Below are 17,797 nucleotides of genomic sequence, written 5' to 3' on the forward strand. Positions count from 1 at the left end.
GATGCGAAGGATCTCTTCTGCTTTTTAAGAATCTTTTGACAGTGGTCTTAAGTCTACATCAGGCAGAATTGTGGTCCTGTTCTCACCTGTACAAATTTTTAATGCTCCCAAAAGCTTATCAAGAGGATAAGAAAAAAAAGGTGGTCATGAAAAAAGTTTCAGATCCCTCTATACTAGATCTGCCTTTGATGCAGCTGCATGGCTTTCTTGGTTAAACCTCCTGTTTGGCTTTGTGCCTACAATCGTCTCTGTTGGACAAACGCTGTTGGGTAAGGAGTTCATCTGTGTTCTCCAAACTGATACGAGACATCTGTCCATCTAAGTGTATTCTGGCAGAACATGCTGATATCTGTAGCGATACTAAGAAGTCCGCTTTCATCATTAATGTGACCTGCAATAGGGAACCACTCCTGATCCTGGTTTTGTTTCCTGTGCAGGGTCTGGTTCGCAGACCTCCTCTTTGGGTGTAGGGAGAGTGATCCCAATCCTACTTCTCACAAAGAGAAGACCACATCATGAATATAAATAAATAGCTTTTGCCTCTAGTGTGAAAGGTTCTTGTAACAGTTTGAGACCAGAATGAATTTTCTTTCTATTCTTTACCCTCCCAAACTCCATTTTCTCACTAGTATGGTTGCTAAGGAAGAGCTGAGGAAACTGCCTGCATTTTAATAGCAGCCATTGTTGCTGCAGTAGAGAAAAGAGGTAGTGGAATGTGAGATAGTCTCAAATAGTAAAGAAATAAACTTCTGCTTAACTGTGCCTTTGCCCAGGCTTGCTCCAAGCTATTCTTTGAAAAGCATTGAGATGAATAGAACCTTATGGCTGTTGTTCCCAGCAACAGTGGATGCTTCCAAATTGTGAGGATCAATGGTGTTGTCTGCTGCTTCTCCTTCACCCTGCAGAGGGATATGAATTTTTGGCATCCCCTTCCCAGGGTAGCAAACTGTCATATAATCCCTGCAGTTTGAGTGTCATTTACAGTCTGCTTCACTTAAATGCTTCTCTGTTAACTGCACAGTCTGCTTAAATGCAAAGCCAGCATGTATTTCCCATCAGCAGTTAGTGGATTAAAATGCTGTTAGGCTCAGAAAATTGCCTTTAAAAAAGGCCCGAAAAGTTGGCTTTTCTTTGTTGGCAACCCCCATTCTAGCACATTCTGTGTGATGTGGGGGGTGTTGTCAACAGTGCCAGAAAAATGCAGCTCTGGGGGAAAAAAAAAAAAAGTTTTCCACCTCAGCAACTTGAGTTATTTTCAAAATTAATTTGACCGTTGTGTACTCACTTATTGATCACAAGCTATCATAGCTGAATTTTTCTTAGAGCTTCTTGTGGACATTACAAAAAAATTTGGTAATATTAACTGCCCTTTGCTGCTTCTGTACAGAAAGGTGTTGCAACTGGAGCTTGGCAGATGCTGCTCTTGCTGGTGTGTGAACCATAATCTAATCTGGTTTCCCATTGAAGCATGAAGGGGTTAATATGAGTCAGCATTTGTTTTGTAAGTAGGCAGAGCTGAGAAATGCTCAGAGACCATTTTCAGTGTGAAGGAAATGTTTTCTCACCCCATCTCCGATGGAGTGAATTCAGATAAATGTAGGCTATAACCTCCACTGAAAACGGCTGATGTACCGCATATTCCAAAGCTGAATTTGGCATTGGCTACTGGTCACATGTGACTATTTAATCAGAAACTAGGAAAAAAAAAATCTCTGTGTAATTAGAAGGCCTGCTGTTGGCCAAATGGTGAGTGAAAAGGTGGCTTCACCAAGTGGAAAGATGGCTTCACCCTTCAAAGCAGCAGTTACATGGCTGTGATATTCCAAGTTAGAGGCCTCAGTTCTGCGCAAACAGCTGTGGTGATTTTGTTCAGCAAACAGCCCATTTTTTCAAAGTAATATTTTATGGTTGCATATTATAATTAAGTTGGTTGCATATAGGCTTTTGGTTTAATCTAACAGTGTTCTCCGCATTGCACCGAAAATTTGAAAAATATGTGTGAGCTGCAAATGGTGGCCTAGTGTAATTTCTTTAGGCTGTGGTCTCTGACCCTTACAAAGTAAACCCAGTCAGCCCTACTCAGTGCTAGGCCAGTGAAAATTCTCCTAAAAAAAATCTTCATTGGTACTGAAAGGTGGAGGCATTGATGAGCTAACTGCCAGGTTTCCATCCCAGCTCGTGCTGTATTAATGCTTTCTTGTAAGTTAAGTGGATGCTGTAGCACAGGGCTTTCAAATGGGGTGTGCAGAGGTGCTGACCGGCATACAAATAAATGACTGTGAACCCTTATAAGCATGAAAGTGCAGTTTGCTTTTCAGTGCTTTTACTTACTCTAAGTAAAAGTAAGCACTTAAGCACTTTCCTCAGCTTAGATAATAAAATTAGGCTAATTTCACTTGTTCTTCGGTAGTTGCTCTTTCTAATCACAGGGGTTATTGATTGGCTTGCAAGGATGAATTTTTCTATGAGGCAGACTGCTTTCACTGAATTTACAAAATTGATAAATCACATCTGTAAGCATATAGCCTGCCTTAGCTAATATGCAGTTTATGTCTTGCACTCTCCCTTTTTGCATGGGAATCTCGGCCTGAATAGCAGGGAGTTCTGACTCCCTCAGCTCCTTGATAGGGTATAGTTTGGCTTTAGCAGCCTTCTTCCCTTCTGTTCTGCACCACTGCTTGTGCTGTCTCTGTTGTAATCCACCTTATGTCTGTGCTTAATCATTACCTTGGTTGGGTGACCTTGAGTATCACTTGGGATGGCTTAGAAGAAAAGATTTTCTGGAAATGCAAACACTGCCTTTGGCAGTAAGTCTGTATTCAATGTAACAGGCACAGGGCCTCACCACAAGCGGCAGTTCAGAGCTGTGCGCTTCCCTTCGCTAGTTTTCAAAAAACAGGAAATGCAGAATATTTTTTTAATTTGTCATAAACCTGTCCTGATACGTGACATAGTTTCTAAGATGAGATTTATTTTTTTTCTTTTGAGATGCAGAGGCTGCAGTCTAGTTTCTGTAGTAGTTCTAGTCACACTATTAAACACAAAGTGTGGTTTAGAAATAGAAGGGTTTTCAGATATGTTTGTGTAAGGGCAGGCATGTTGTTGCAAATTTAGATGATGAGCTGCAAAAACCAAGTTAGCTCATCGTAAGTATGTATTCTTGCTACTGCTTACTACTAATGCACTCCTGTACTACGACTAGAGTTGTGAGTACGCTGAAAGTGTCCATATGGGTGCAGCCTGTGTATATTAAGCATATACTGCTCTGAGCTGCTACCAGCAATGAGTAGGCAGAAATAAGCTCTAGTCTTAAGAGTATGCCTGTGGGTTCCCTATTAAGGCAGTTTTATGGTAAGATGAACAAAAAAAAAGTCACGACTTACTGTATTTCACTAACAGTGTAACTGTTGGTAGTAGCTGTGTCAGGATGTTACTTGTTTCTTAGTACACGCGCCCCCATCAATCCTTCTCCACCCCTCCTTTTAAAACTGCAGGCAGCAGTTGTCTTTAACAGCTCCAGATTTCTCTGGAGTGTTTTACTAATTCTTGGAACAGTTCATTAGAGATATAAAAACCTCGTTCAAACTTTATCTCAAAATTTTTCATACTTGTGAAATAAATAAATAATGCCCAAATTCGAGTGGGAAAATCAGACAAAATGTTGCATAGATCATGTCACGAGTTGAATGAAAGTGGTGAGTAGAAGGGTGCCAGTATGGAACTTACTTTCTATCCATCAGATGTATACTATTGTCCTTTATATGACCTGATTTATTCTTAATTTGAAAATTAATCTAAAAATTAAGTACAGGGATAAAGGAAAAAGAAGATTGTTGGTTTATGATTGAAAGACTTACACTCCAGGCTGTCTTTAAGTAACTTTGAATTTCTCTGGTCATTCTAGACCTTTGGCTGAGCTCCACGTACAACAGCCATGGTTTGGCACTTGGGACATCTGTTAATCTATATATAGGATTCACACACTTGCACACGTAAACAGGTGATCTCCTAAATATATGAAATGGCATTGGGAACTCCGAGTACTTGTTTAAGCCAAAATGAATTCAAGGAGTGAACTGAAGTAATCCTTTTTGCCCTCCGCTCTGCCACAAAAATAAGCTATACTGGGAGAAAAGTGCATCATGTGCTGATTATAACTTGTGCTTAATATGTATGTATATACATATACATACATAAGTGTACATAAATAATTTAGTGCTTATTAAAAGTATGCTGAAAATGACCTTTTCCTTATTCTCCAGTTTAGTCCTCTTGACAGTTGCTAGTTTCTTCCTGTGAAGGGACATAGTGTTTAAAAATAAAAGGTGCGTATAATGGGTAGAGAAAAAGGGTAGTAGATGGTAGCTGATATAGAAATAAGATATATTTAGAAAATTCATAGGGGAAGCTGAAGTCAGGAAGGGAATTCTAAGTCATTTGATGAAGTCTGTAACTGGGTGAGACTGATTTCTAATAAATCTGTGAACAGCGGGGAGACTTCAGAAGAGCGAAAGACCAGTAACATTTCGCATCACTACTGAAAAAGGGTGAGTGAGTAAAGAGTGGCTAATCTGGTATCAGTTCCAGGAAAAAAATCTATTGAAAAATTGATAAAGACTTTAGATGGTATAGGAATAGTAATATAGTCACACTACTTAGCTTTTTCAATTTGTGAAAACAGGTCTGCTCAAATGTGATTTTGTTGTTTAGACATGTGAAATTTGGTTTCTAGGTGTTTTGTCTGGGTGTTATAGACTTTTTTAATGTCTTTAACTTAGTAGTCTGGTATATTTTGGCTTTAAAAGTATCTTTGAATTTAATGAAGTATTGCTTAAGTAGATTAAGAACTGACTGCAATCAAAGAAAGCAGAAAAGCGTTTCTAGTTGCGATCAGCCCAGTGTGGTGTGGAGACAAATGCAAGATGGTAACAAGGTGGATGGAGCAAGGATTAGTGGAGGCATAAATAATGACATGAAAAAAAAAAAGGTTTAGATCATTATCATTTAGGCAAACTGAGACAGTTGGGCAAAATATATATAAATACAGGTGGGGGCAGAGTTATGCCCCAAGGAGCAAAAAATGCCAGCCACACTTGTGGGTGGGAGTTTTTCACTGAAAATCCCTGACTCTGGGAGGTAAAAGATAAATGGGAGGGCAAGTAGATGGTCCTAGCAAATAAGGAGCCAAGTGGCAAAAAGGGCTAACATGCATTGCTAGATGTGTAAATGGGAAGACATGAGTAATAATGAGATTATCTGCACTTAAAGCTGGGGAGATGGGCTAAATTAGGGTATGGAAATCAGTCCCTGAAATGGCTCACTAGTGGAAATAATGCCATGCAGTGAGAGATTTAATGTGCCGTTACCTAAAAGAGCTGAAATCACTTAGTGGCATACTGCTGCTGGAAGGATGAAGTCTCACTCCCGCCTTACATTAGTGTTAGCAAATACCTGGCTATACAGTCGTCCTCTTCAGCTCACTAATGAGACAGAAAACAATTCCCTGTTTTGATGGGGCAGTGGTCTTTCTCGTGTCAGTGAGTCCAGCCACCAGTAAGGGGAACATGAAAGATGATGTGGGGAGTGAGAGATTTGACTCTGTTGCAGCAAGCTGTTAGATCAAGTGCTCATGTAGATGCGGTTTTGATGACCTCAAAACAAATACAGTAAGTGAGGAGCTCTGTGAACAGGCCAGCCATGACACTGTATTAGCCCTCACACTAGCACAAAAAAGTAGGAGCGCAGGCGCATGCTGGGTGGGAGGAAGAGTCTGGGACTGCCACTTCTGTCTGCAGTTTGATGGCCAGACAAAGGGCCTTCCTTGCCCTCTGTGTTCCCTCCTTCTTGCTCTGGCTCTTGGCTGATCCCACACAGAATTAGTATGGTGCTCTGTACACCCTCCCTCTCTCTCTCTCCCTTCCGCGTACTAGCAGTAGTTTCCTGCCCAGGTTGCATATATTGAGGAATCCTAGTTTGGCTTAAGAAACAGAAGAGAGGTAACTTAGTTGCACACTGGGCACACAGAAGCACCTCCACAGGTAGGAAATATATTCTCATTGTCATAAGCCTTTCAAAGAAAGGTACGTCAAGAGCCAATGGAAGTGGAAGCTAGACAAATCCAAGCAAAAATTTAAGCATGCATTTAAGTGAGGGTGATCAGCCGCTGTGCAACCAACCAAGGAAAAGATAGATCTCTTGTTAACTTCTTATGAAGAGCAGAACCCTTACTGGAAGTTGTATCTTAGTCAAATGCAAACTGCAAATAGGAGGTTGAAAGAAACAGGTAAAACGTGATGATGTATGTAAGTAGATGAAGCGGCATCTTCTTAAATTTGTTTATCCCTACTTTAAGGAGTATACAGTATAAATTTGGATGTAACATATGAAATGAATTTATTGAACAAACAAAGTACTTGAGAAAGGAAGCATAAGGGTTGTAATGAGACTGCACTAGTTAGTCTGTAGAGCAGTTTTGCTCTCTGGTGGTTCCACTACATTTGTGTGGAGTTCTCTTATGTGGACTACACAAGAGACATAAGCTTGACAGAAGAAATTGGCATGAAAACAGGGAAGATGCCATGCCATTCATTTTATAATATTTTATGTTGAGTGTATTTAGGAGCTTGGGTTTGATTGCACATGGGATTCAGTATCTATTGATGCTCACTGAGTTTGTCCTAAATTGATATATGTGTGTGTGCACACATGCGTGTGATTTTTTTTCTTCCATTTTGAAAGGTCCCTTTCCTATGGAACCTGTCTTTGATTGTAAGGACAATCCCTAGAATGTTGCTTTGATTGTACCGTTTAAAGGGAAACTGCTGTTATAATCTAATTGTTGAAATTATGACTATTTCAGAGATTTACGTTAGGAAAAAACCCAGATAATTGCATTTCACACAGGGGATGCATATGTTCTGTTATGCTAAAATAAATAGGAAAAATCTAGTGATAAAGGATTCCTTTTGCTGTGGAACAAGGACACTTCTAGATATATCCATGATACTTCACTTCTGTAAGATGTTTCTGAAGGTGAATTTCTAAGTTGAGGAAGGAAATCAGCCTTGTAATTTAGAGTAATGACCAATAATTTTGTCATATCAATTTAATCTGCACATGGTAATTAGAGTTTTCAGGCATCATTAGCAGCTGGGGTGTCACTCTGTGTTTATTGGAGGACTGTCAGCCGGTGTTTCTCTTTGTTTGTTTTTTAATATTAATGGTTTGGAAAGAAGTTGGTGCTCTAGAAAGAATTGAGAAACAGGCCTGCCTTTGCGGATTTTTATCACCCTGCCAAGACCCTGTGCAACTTCCTCTCCCTGTTGCCCGCAGCAGAATACGGAAACCTGACTGCTGAAGGCCACTTCTGCAATTGCAGTGGGGCAGGGGAGTGGTGTGGGAAGGGGGTCTTTTCGTTCTGCTGCTTGCTGGTGGTTTGGCGTCTGAAGAAGAAAACGGGATGCATTTGAAAATGTCTCTTCAGTTGTTCCTTGTGCTGATGGGTTTCCTTCTGTTCCCTCTCTCTGCTGTCGTGCAGTGCTGCAGTTGAAGCTCCAGCAGCGACGCACACGGGAGGAGCTGGTGAGCCAAGGGATCATGCCGCGTAAGTATTGCTTAAACTCTTTGTCTTGATGTTTTTCTGCATGTTTTTCAGTAGAGAATGGTTTCACATACAATTTGAAAGATCAGATTCTCCGTTTCTGCATGAAAAACATCATATCTTAGAGCCCCACCCTGTCCCACCCAGCTTGGTCCTTTTAAAGGGTTGGTACGCTAGGTACAGGGCCACCTCTGATATTATGGAAGAGAGTAATGGCTTCAAGCATAACGGTACTCCAAAATAATTTTTGGATTTGATCACAGTGCACAAGAGTCTTCTGGAGAACATACTATGTTAGAAGTGCATTATATACTTGATGCATGCTGGTAATCTCTCTTCTAACAGGCTTCCTGCCTCTGCAGTTTCTGTTCTTGTTTGTCTGCTCCCCAGACCTCTGAGGCAGTTGGAACTTTGTATGTATATATTCCTTAAATCAACTGAAAACAGGCAGTTGCATACAAGATGTTAACCAAGAAGGGGTATTCCCCCCGCTTCCTGCAGGGGAAGGCAAAATCTTCAGAGCCAGAGAACTTTTACTTTTCTGGGTAGACACATGGGATATACCCTAATGCCAAGCTTTAATAAATTCACTGTCAGGTTAGTGTTTAAGAAGGTGTTTTTTTGGTTTGTTCCCCTCCTTCCCCCCAACATGCAAGAAGATATCTGACAAATAGCTTTGTCATGCTTTGGTGCCTCCAAACTAGATGACTTATAGGTAACAACTTGAAGCAAGACCAAAGAGAAAATGTTTTAGTTCTGAGGTCCTCTCAGTTTCACTTAACAGCTTTAGTAAAAGGCAATGGACCAGGTATGTTTTCTTCTTTAAAAAACTTTCCCCTTCCTCCGTTTCACAAGCCTTACTTCAAGACAGTTTAGTAATGAGGAGTTTCTCATTCCTCCTATTTCTGGGGTGCACACTGTAGTATGACACAGTGATTTGACTTAGACTTTGCTAAAGGCATAAGGTTAGGCTATCAGCTCTCTCAATGAAGAGAACCTGTCAGCAGCACTCTGTCAGCTGAAGTGGCTCGCTAGAAGGCAGTGACATACTCAAGATGTTTTTGGGACCCCTACTTAAAATTCTATTACCAAATCAAAAAGGAAAGATCGTCCTATCTGCATATAGTACATCATGCCTGTGTTATTTTTACCTGGGGAACTCGTATATGTGCTTCTACAGAACACACTTAGTTTCTTTTGAATGAAAGACTAGTGTCCCAGTGACTGTGCCCTTTTAATAATGCTTCCCAGAAGAAAATGTTCCTGACTTCTTTGTGGTCTCCTGCTTTAGATGGATATGTATGCAAATACTGTATTAACTTACGTTCAGTACTGGCTTTCTTCAAATTGTGGCTGGCCAAACTTGTGATTCCTGAGAGGGGTCTGTTTTATGAGCCTTTTGAAAATTAGGCCCTTGCAAGTAATTCAAGTAAGGCACCCAAAGTAATTAGTCAGTCTCAAATTTGCTTAAAATACAGCCTAAATAACTAGTCTTTGCAGACTCGTGCCCTTCATTGCTTCATTTATGTCTCCTACATGTGAGTTTTATGACGGACCAAAGAAGAACACTCGGTGAAATATCATTGTGAAAATACTGGTGACACATGGAAAGGTTCTTTCTGCAGTGAAGAAAACCCACTTTAATAAATCTATTCTAAACATGATTTGAAATTAGTTCACTCCAAGTCATGGTATCATTTACCCATACCTGCCAACTGGAAATAACCACACATAGGGAAATGTTTAAAACATTATTTGCCTGGGCTGTTTTTAATGAGAAGATCAGATGTGAGATAAATTATGATACTCAAAGGAAATGTCCCATTTCTAACCTGAGAAGTACAGAGGATGACGAGGGGCCATGTTGCTCCTGAAGGTGTCTCAGAGCCGTGACAGCTTCGCTTTTACTTTCAGCATTTCAGACTAGACATTTTTTTCTTACTACTGGGAACATGCAAGTATCCTGTATTCTTTCATCTCTCTGCCCTGTACCCCCTGTCTGTGAAAACATTTAGGTACTTAATCTTGTTTCGCTGTCATCTTCTACTAAACGTGGCTATACTGGGCCCCATGTCTCCCTCTTGAGTTCATTAGTCAGCAACAAGGCCCCACACAGCCCTTTATCATGATTTAACAAAAATATAAAGTGGGAATCCAGGGGATGGTTTGGTGTTGAATTAAATGAGCTAGAGTGCTCTTTCCTTGTGAAATGCTGGTTGGCTTCTAGCCTTTATTTTCCATGTGGACAGCCTAAACACTGTCGAAAGAATTGTGGTAGTTGCAGCATATCTACATTAACATTAGAGCTTGTGTCAGGAAGGTGCTTTTGAAGTGAAGCTCCTGATGGCACCAGCCTACTGTACTTCACTTTGCACCATGAAATCAAGTTTGAGTGTTGGATTAAACTGGGTTGAAAGTAAACTGGAAAGTATTCTGCATACACCTAATTTGCATTCAGTCTGTGGGGCCAGACTACAACTTGGTCTGGCACCACACCTCCCATTTCACCTTCACGTATGGAGTGTGGATGTCAGTTCCTCAGCATCAACTGTTATTCTGTGCACATTTGGTGTTACTGTGCTATCCTGCATGTTCATTTAGATTAGCCTTTAATACAGATCAGGTCCTGGATCTTGTGGCCAAACAGACATGCAAAAATCCATGAACCAGGCGTGCAAGAAGTAAAAGTTGCTGGTTTACATTAAAAGCTATCTAGTGTGTAAACTCACGTTGGTACCTTTGGATCTCCTGACTGCAATGTAAGTCTTGGTGGTGGTTAGACTCATCTTGGTGCCCTAAAAGACATTTTATTTCAGGCTTCCACCAACACAAGATTTTTGGACGCTGTAAACCTGAGGAGTGGGAGAAGTTGCCTTTGTGTCACATTAGTGTGAGAGTCACACCATTCCTGCTTTGCTTGTTCAGAACAGAGCTGGTAACTGCTTGCTTTGTTCCCATGTGGAATTTTGTTTATATGTTAGAGAGGAAAGGCAAATGTTTCAACATTTTGTTACCACGTACACTATCTCACTCGAATAACCTTTCCAACTCACCAGCCACCTAGAGTAGGGCTATGCTTCACCAAAAGATTAGTGTAGTAAGAAATAAAGCATTTATAAGCAGTGACAGAGGATTCAGAATAATTGGGGTTTATGGTTCATTAATTCTTCTTGCTTTTTTGTTATTACTTTGTGTAACCTTTTACTAGTAGCAGGATTCGTTAGTTGAAGATTAAAATTCTCAATTGCCCATACAAAAGAGCTGGGAAGCACATCTTCATCTGCCTCTGACATACCTGTGATTTGAACTAGAAGGACTGTATCTAGAAACAAGGAGAGATGAGTTTTCATATTCATTCAGGTTTCAGCCTATTTTCTGATGGTGCAAATAGACAAGCTTTTTTGCTATTTGCATTTTTTTTTTAGCTATGCAGAGGTGATTTTCATCTTCTCATCCTCATAAAACACAAGCTAAACAAAATCTGCTGTCTGAGCTCAACTCTTTGAACTCTTTTGTGCTGTAGAACAGTCAGATGTCAGTTTTTACAGTGTCGTATTTAAAGGTTGCAGCTCTTCTAAGGTTTTGGGGGAGAGTATTGAACACCCAGTTTTCTACCCTTGAAAAGAATGTTTAAAACAGTAGCTAATGTGCATCAGGGTAGAAAAAGTAGAAAGACGTGTGGAAAGTATCTTTCAACTAAACCAGCAAAAATTTGTAGGGGAAAGACATTTGGCAAATGTGACAGTACTCTGCTTTGCAAAGTATGTTGTGCTTTTTGTCTTTTGCAAGGTTTAAAGCTTCACATGCCTATTTTATCCATCAGGATTGTGATCTTCAGCTTTTTGCTGCAAACAAAAAATATAGGCAAGCATGCAAGGTTGTCACATGGCACAGTCCTGCAGGGAAGCTGTTGTGACCATTAGATCCACCTAAGCAGGTGAAACAGAAGTAGATCATAATTTCTGGGAATGTGCCTTGTGTTGCTGTGTAGAATTGCTTTGTGAATATCTGAAAGATGACTCAGGCAGCCTTTGAAAAGGGCATCATCTGGACTGAAGGCTAGAAGGAAGGTGGCTGCCATACAGGCAGAGAATTTCTAGGAGCTTCTTTTTCGCTTCAGTGTATCTGATGTTTGCCAGGTTTTGTGCCCACATCCAACTACTCTGATGATATATTTGCATTCCAGGGTGCAGTATATGCAGAACACATGAATGTATATAGAATCCAAAAAGGATGGAGTTTGTGGTGTTTTTCTAGTGTGACTTTTTACAGGTGCTGGGGTGTTTCCATGCTGTAGGTCTGCATTACTAACAACTGATGCAGTTTCTGCTTAGACATGCAGCATGTTAGTTGCTTGAGCATATTTTGGAATACAAAATTTGTGAATCTTGTGCTGCTGGGTTTCTGTCTTTCCTGAGGAGAGTGTATTTTACCTCTGGACTACATGAGGGGAGCATGCTATAGTTCCATTGCAACATGTTACACAATTAGGTTTGATTGTAATACAGCAGGCAGTCTAATGATTATAATCTCATTAGGGCTCTCATATCACTAGCTGCATATTTTTTTTTAGCCATAAGGTTAATAGAGAAAATTTAATATATTTGTTATATAACAAAAATACAGTATTTGCTTTTTTGGGGGCTGTGAGACATTGCTTAGAACTAATTCTAAAGGAATTGCCATTTACTGGGGACACTTAGTGATTTAAGGATACAGAACACAGGTCTTGCTTTGGCATATCAATGTTGATCATCATCTGGGCAAAGCTTGTAACTGGTCTTCTGCATCCAGCACAGCTACCATCACAAGAAAACAAGGATCTTTGATGTATTGATTTCAGGAAGTGAAATACTTGCCACCTGTGAGTTTCTAAAGTTAAACCTTGTCTCTAGACTTTAAACATCTTGGCCCCAAAATCTGGCCACACATTCCACACTTGTGTGTGTTGTGGGGTAGTTAAAAATTATATTGCTGCTTTAGCCTTTATTTGATAGTCTAACCACTTCTGAATTTTAAAAAAGTAATTTGGTTGATGAAAATTATGCATTTCCAACTGTATTGCATAGCTCTATATTTAATATTTTATTCATGTTCATATTTTCTCACTAAGCTGCCAGTTTTAAACCTGAAACCTGTCAATATAGTATATGGGGCAGTAGTTGAAGGAGACCTGTCCTTTGAGGATATATCAACTCCTGGTTCCTATTACAAACAGTAGCTATAGCAGAACATATTAAATGTTGTCAGAAAGAAAAAACAAAAAACCTAGCTTTATAAATTGTTTATCTGTTAATTGTGAAATAGGAACATCTTTTCATGTATGTCAAAGGAAGGGGAGGCAGTAGGCTGTTGGAACATACACAGTTATCTACATGTGCATATTTTTCATGGCAGGAGCTGTTTTGCAGTCATGCTGATGACTTCAGGTGCAATTCTGAATGTCTCAACAATATTTTATCTTCTGTGTAAAGGCTAGGATAGAAAATAAACTGCTATGCCTATGTGGAATTTTGCCGATTCAGAAGTGTTGGACAGTTGATGTTTCAAGAGCACTGTGTGTTATATTTGAACTGCAGGTAAACTGATTACTTTAACACCCTGAAAGAGATCTTCCTGCTTTATCTATCTGTTGCATAATGTGTTCCCCGTCATTCTCTCGCTGCTTTACATGCCAGGTCTTTGTAGTGACATTCCCTGTAGTTCTTGGAATATATTTATAGTAACGAAACAAAAATACAAATTTTTACTTCCCTGCCATCTAGTGTCTACTATTCTTCCCGTTGCTGGCTGCTTCACTTTCATAACTTTTTTTCCACAAAACAAGCTGAAACTGTTCTTTCATTTAGGATAAGGAGTTAAAAGCAAACATATGTACTGTAAAAATTGTTATTCCCAGACTTGTTTAATAAAATGTCCAAATCTGTAAAGTCTTTTAGAGGTAAAAATAATAACTTTTTTTTAGTACTTCATTAAATCTCTGAAATGCTGCTATTTCCTGGCTCATTGTGTCCAGAATGGGACCTCAAACACAGAGGCTGCAGCGAGACTTTTGATATACTTAAATGTCATGCTCTGAGAGTAAGGCTGCAACACTAAGCAGATACCATAAAACAAACAAAAGCTGTAGAGGACACTTGCAGCTGTATTTCTGTGTGGCATGTAGCACAGAAATCTGTAACTGGTTTTGTTTTATTTTAATTTGATCCTCTACCTGTAACTTACCTCCCACAAATTATTTGCTGGTTCTTTGACTTTGATCTCTTTTCTTAAAGCACAGTTTCAAAGCCTTGAGGCTTTGTGTGAAGAAGTAGTCCATACATTTAAACTGAGAGTTTCATTGTCAGGGGCCTAATAACTGCACCTGGTTTGTTTATATTTTCAGATGGCTGTCTGTGGTTGTTTTCCCTGTGTTTATATCATCTGTGATTAATGAGACATGGTTGGAGTTGGGAAGTTCATTGTGCTAGTAATAAAAACGTGTTGTTTGCCCTTTCTGAATTCGTAGAAAGAAAAGACTTTGATAGGCTGTGTTTAGTCCTTGATCCCTGCGATGATAAAAGATTTAACTCTGTCAGTTGCAAGAGAAACAGTAATTCAGGGAAGTAAAATCTGGTATGTAGCGCAGCTTTTTCCCCTTTATGTTCCTACAGCTGTCTTGGGTTCATTCTTACTTGTTGGCTGGGAATGGTCTCTCCTTTTTCTTCTCAGGGCCCCACACCTGTCCCAGCCTGGGCACTTCGTCAAGTTGTCAGAAGAGTTTGTAAAAGGCAATTATACATTCAAGAAGCAGGGATGAAGTCTGGTCTAGGAATGCATGGACCAAAGCGTTCCTGGTAGAAGTCCCTTGTCTCCCTTTTCCTCTTCAGTTTGGAGGTGATATAATCCTAACTGTAGTGAAGATTTATCTTTTTTATTTTTCATTTCAGGATTTAGGTAATGTCTTTTGAATGCCAAGAGTTAATGGTGATGATGGAGTGAGTTATACTTTATCTGTATTTGCTGTAAATGTTCTTTGACACAAAGCTGTAGTCATAGTTACCCATAGATCTGATAACTGTTACCATGGGTGACAATTTCCATGCTGAAGAGAATGAACTTTCTGAGAAATTAACACATTTAGAGGTTTGGCCTTGAAAAAAACCTTAGGCCTTTCTGTCAATAATTTTGCATGTTTGCTATGACAAACCTACACTTCAGGCTTTCACACAGTTAAAACTTAACAAAAATCTTAAACTTCAGCTGCATCCTAAGGGAGATACCACTATAATAAAATTACGGACAGTTTTGCTGATGTATGGCTGTGGGCTCTGGAGAGGTGCTTGGTTCAGGTGTTGGAAGCAGCTCAGCTGGTGCGTGGCTCCCTGGTGAGCTGAGCTGTGCTGAGGCAGGGTACCACAGTCCCACCTGTACAGATGCTCATGCAACGAGGGCAAGCCCAGTTCAGGGCGCTGGAAAGTGGCTTTTTGGAGGAGCAGCAGCTCTGTGAGCCAGTACACTGTGCAGGCTCTTGAGTGTTGATGCAGGAGAAAGGGTGGCTTTATGAGGTAGGGTGTCAGGGAGGCAGGGCTTCTTCAGCTCTGGCTTCCACAACAGCCTGAGCCTCACCAAACAATCTAGCCAACATGGCATGTTTTCATCTGCCATCTTCTGTGCCATATCTCTACTGATTGGAATAGCTTGGTAAAAGGGAAGTTTTGGTAAAGCTGTAGCACTGTAACTGTAATGCCATGCTTTGGCAGTGCTGGCAACAGTAACGTGGGGAACTTTCTCCAGCCTGTCTCCTGTTTGAGACTGGAAACACTCATAATTCTTTAATCACAATGACATTGTTATTGAAGGGTGTCGTTGAAGGGCAAAGCTCCATTTTTTTGGGTGCCAGAGATGTATTTCTCACCTTCATAAAAATATTTGGATTTTTTTTTTTATGTCAATCATAATTCTGAATTTTCTGAGTTTATATATTTTGGGGTTTGAAGAATCACCAGTTGTGGCTTCTTTTCTTATCCTTAACTTGATACTCAGATCTTAGCCTTAGTTCAAGGGCTATTACCAATGCCAGGAGTACGGAATCAGCAACAATTCTCAAGTATGGTCAGATCTGCGTATCAGCTGTGAAACTCCCAGAAGCTGCTTAAGGAGAAAAGGGTGCTTATGGAGATTTCTTTTCTCTCACCTGTGTATTCCCCATCCTTTTTTCATATTTCTACAGCATACTGCTCTTTGGCACTGGCCCACTAGCAAGATGACAGCTGCTTCTGTGCGTGTTGCCGAGTTTTTAAACACTTTTTTTCTTCCATGCCATGAGAAATGCTTTTTGGAAGTGGGGTGGTGATGAAGGGAGGAAGAAAGTGCCAGCTGCCTTGCTCTGTGATTCAAGTTTTGAGTCTCTTACCAAATGCTGCACACAAAATGCTGTGGGGTGAGAGCCCCACCCTGAACTGACAGAGGAAGTCATCAAGCCTATTTACAGCACTTTATCTCATCTTTTGACGAAAGCATAGTAAACAAGAGAGAGAAACTAGAATTTAGTTGAAAGCAGACATGAATAGCTGCAGCAGAAAGCCGCATGCCGTTCTGAATTCAGTCAGCAGGTCAGAGGCTGGGTTTGGACATGACACGATCTTCTCTGTCATAGCAAAGGAAGATTTTACCTTTCCCTCAGGAACTGATCTAACTGAAGAGCAGAATACTTGACTCAGTATTTTGAATTTAGCTGTAGCCTTTCTACAAACATCGCATGTTGTGCAACCAACTGATTTGCAGTTCTAATATCACCTTATTGTCTGTGATGAGCTAGATATTCTGGCTAAGAAAAGCTTATGTGCCATCGCTGCTATGTCAGCCTCTATGTCTGTTAGTCTCCAATAGTGATCTCACCAACTGCAGAAGGTTTTGCACCCTCTCCTTCCCCCTAGACACGAGCTATGGGGACCTGTGAAGACCCTTTTCCCTGCCTTTCTTCCCTTTGCTTTGTTTCTTGCAAACCTTAGTGTCTTCTGTCAGCTGCATAAGCAAATGCAGGGTGTACAGGTATTTTGACCTCTTTTTCTCAGCACTTGGGTCAGTCCCCTTCCCCAGCAATGTTTCGTTCTTAAAGTGACTGAATTTGGTTCTGATTCCACTTACTTCTCATAGTAGATAACAGGAACTTGAAGATCTCCATATAGGATATGTTTGAAAGCTTTGTAATGCAAAAATTTGCTTTCAGGGTAAATGTTTGAACCGTTTTGCTTGGCTTTTTGTTTCTGCTGTTACATTGGAGTTTTGCATGTGATTCCAGTCTGTTTATAGCAGCACCAGTTTGATGCTTTGCAACAATATCTGCTATCATTCACGCATTGCCATCTTCAAAATGTGGCTTGGACTGAGGGAGCACTGAACTCATGCATTGTGGTTTTGGACTCTGTTTCATAGGAATTAATACATTGCTTTGAAGCAAAGATTAGCAACTTCCATCTCTGTGCTTTGTATGGAAAGGTGTGCATCATTGTAGATGGTCCTGTGTGCTGCTGCTTAGTTTTGGGGGATCAGATGGAAGGACAGTAGTTGCAATGTATACCTGCAAACATTTTTGAAGCAGAGTAGGGGCACTAAACATTTGCATTATTGATCTCCAGGGAGATTTCTCATGGTAGCTAAAGGTGTGACCACAAAGATACTAATGCTTGAGGAATTCTGGTGATGAAGCATCAAAATACTCCACAAGTTGCAGAGACTAAAAAACTAGGATGTATGTGGTAGAAATTTCATGAGATCCTTCTAGCCAGCCCATCTGTGGTAGAAGAATCATGTCCTACTCTCAGTCATCTAAAGGTGAAGGGTAAAGCTCATCCTGCTGACAGTGGATGTTGCAAATTGTCAGATGGTAGTTCAAGTGGAACAGAAGTATGTACACCTCAGTGAAGGGCATCTGCCGGGCTGTGCAGTCCCAAACCCTGTTAGTGAAGCCATTTAGTAGTTCTCGGGCCGTTTGTAACATCAGGCTGTTTTTCTAAGGTGGATGGGGCAGTCTGAAGACACAGGGGCCATGGTTCTGCAGCGTGGGGGCTCCTGCTGCAGCGCTGGCCTTAAACCCAGCCTCTTCTTTCCGACTTTGTCTGGCAGGGCAGTTTGTGCTCAGTTTTGCAGATACTATTATTTGTGGAGCCATGCTGTAAACCAGCATACCAATCCAGGTTAAAATAACTCTTTCAA

At 40.4% G+C, this 17,797-nt stretch overlaps 1 protein-coding gene across 1 annotated transcript in view; it reads left to right on the plus strand.

Moving 5' to 3' along the window:
• MRTFA (myocardin related transcription factor A) overlaps positions 1-17,797 on the plus strand; it is a 50,342-nt gene that overhangs the window by 11,732 nt on the left and 20,813 nt on the right. The window contains exon 2 of the mRNA XM_037389288.1: positions 7,538-7,603. Within this exon, the coding sequence (XP_037245185.1) occupies positions 7,538-7,603 (66 nt within the window). The remainder of the gene's footprint in view (positions 1-7,537; positions 7,604-17,797) is intronic.

Source organism: Falco rusticolus, chromosome 5 (assembly GCF_015220075.1).
Source record: "Falco rusticolus isolate bFalRus1 chromosome 5, bFalRus1.pri, whole genome shotgun sequence".
Taxonomy (NCBI): Eukaryota; Metazoa; Chordata; class Aves; order Falconiformes; family Falconidae; genus Falco; species Falco rusticolus.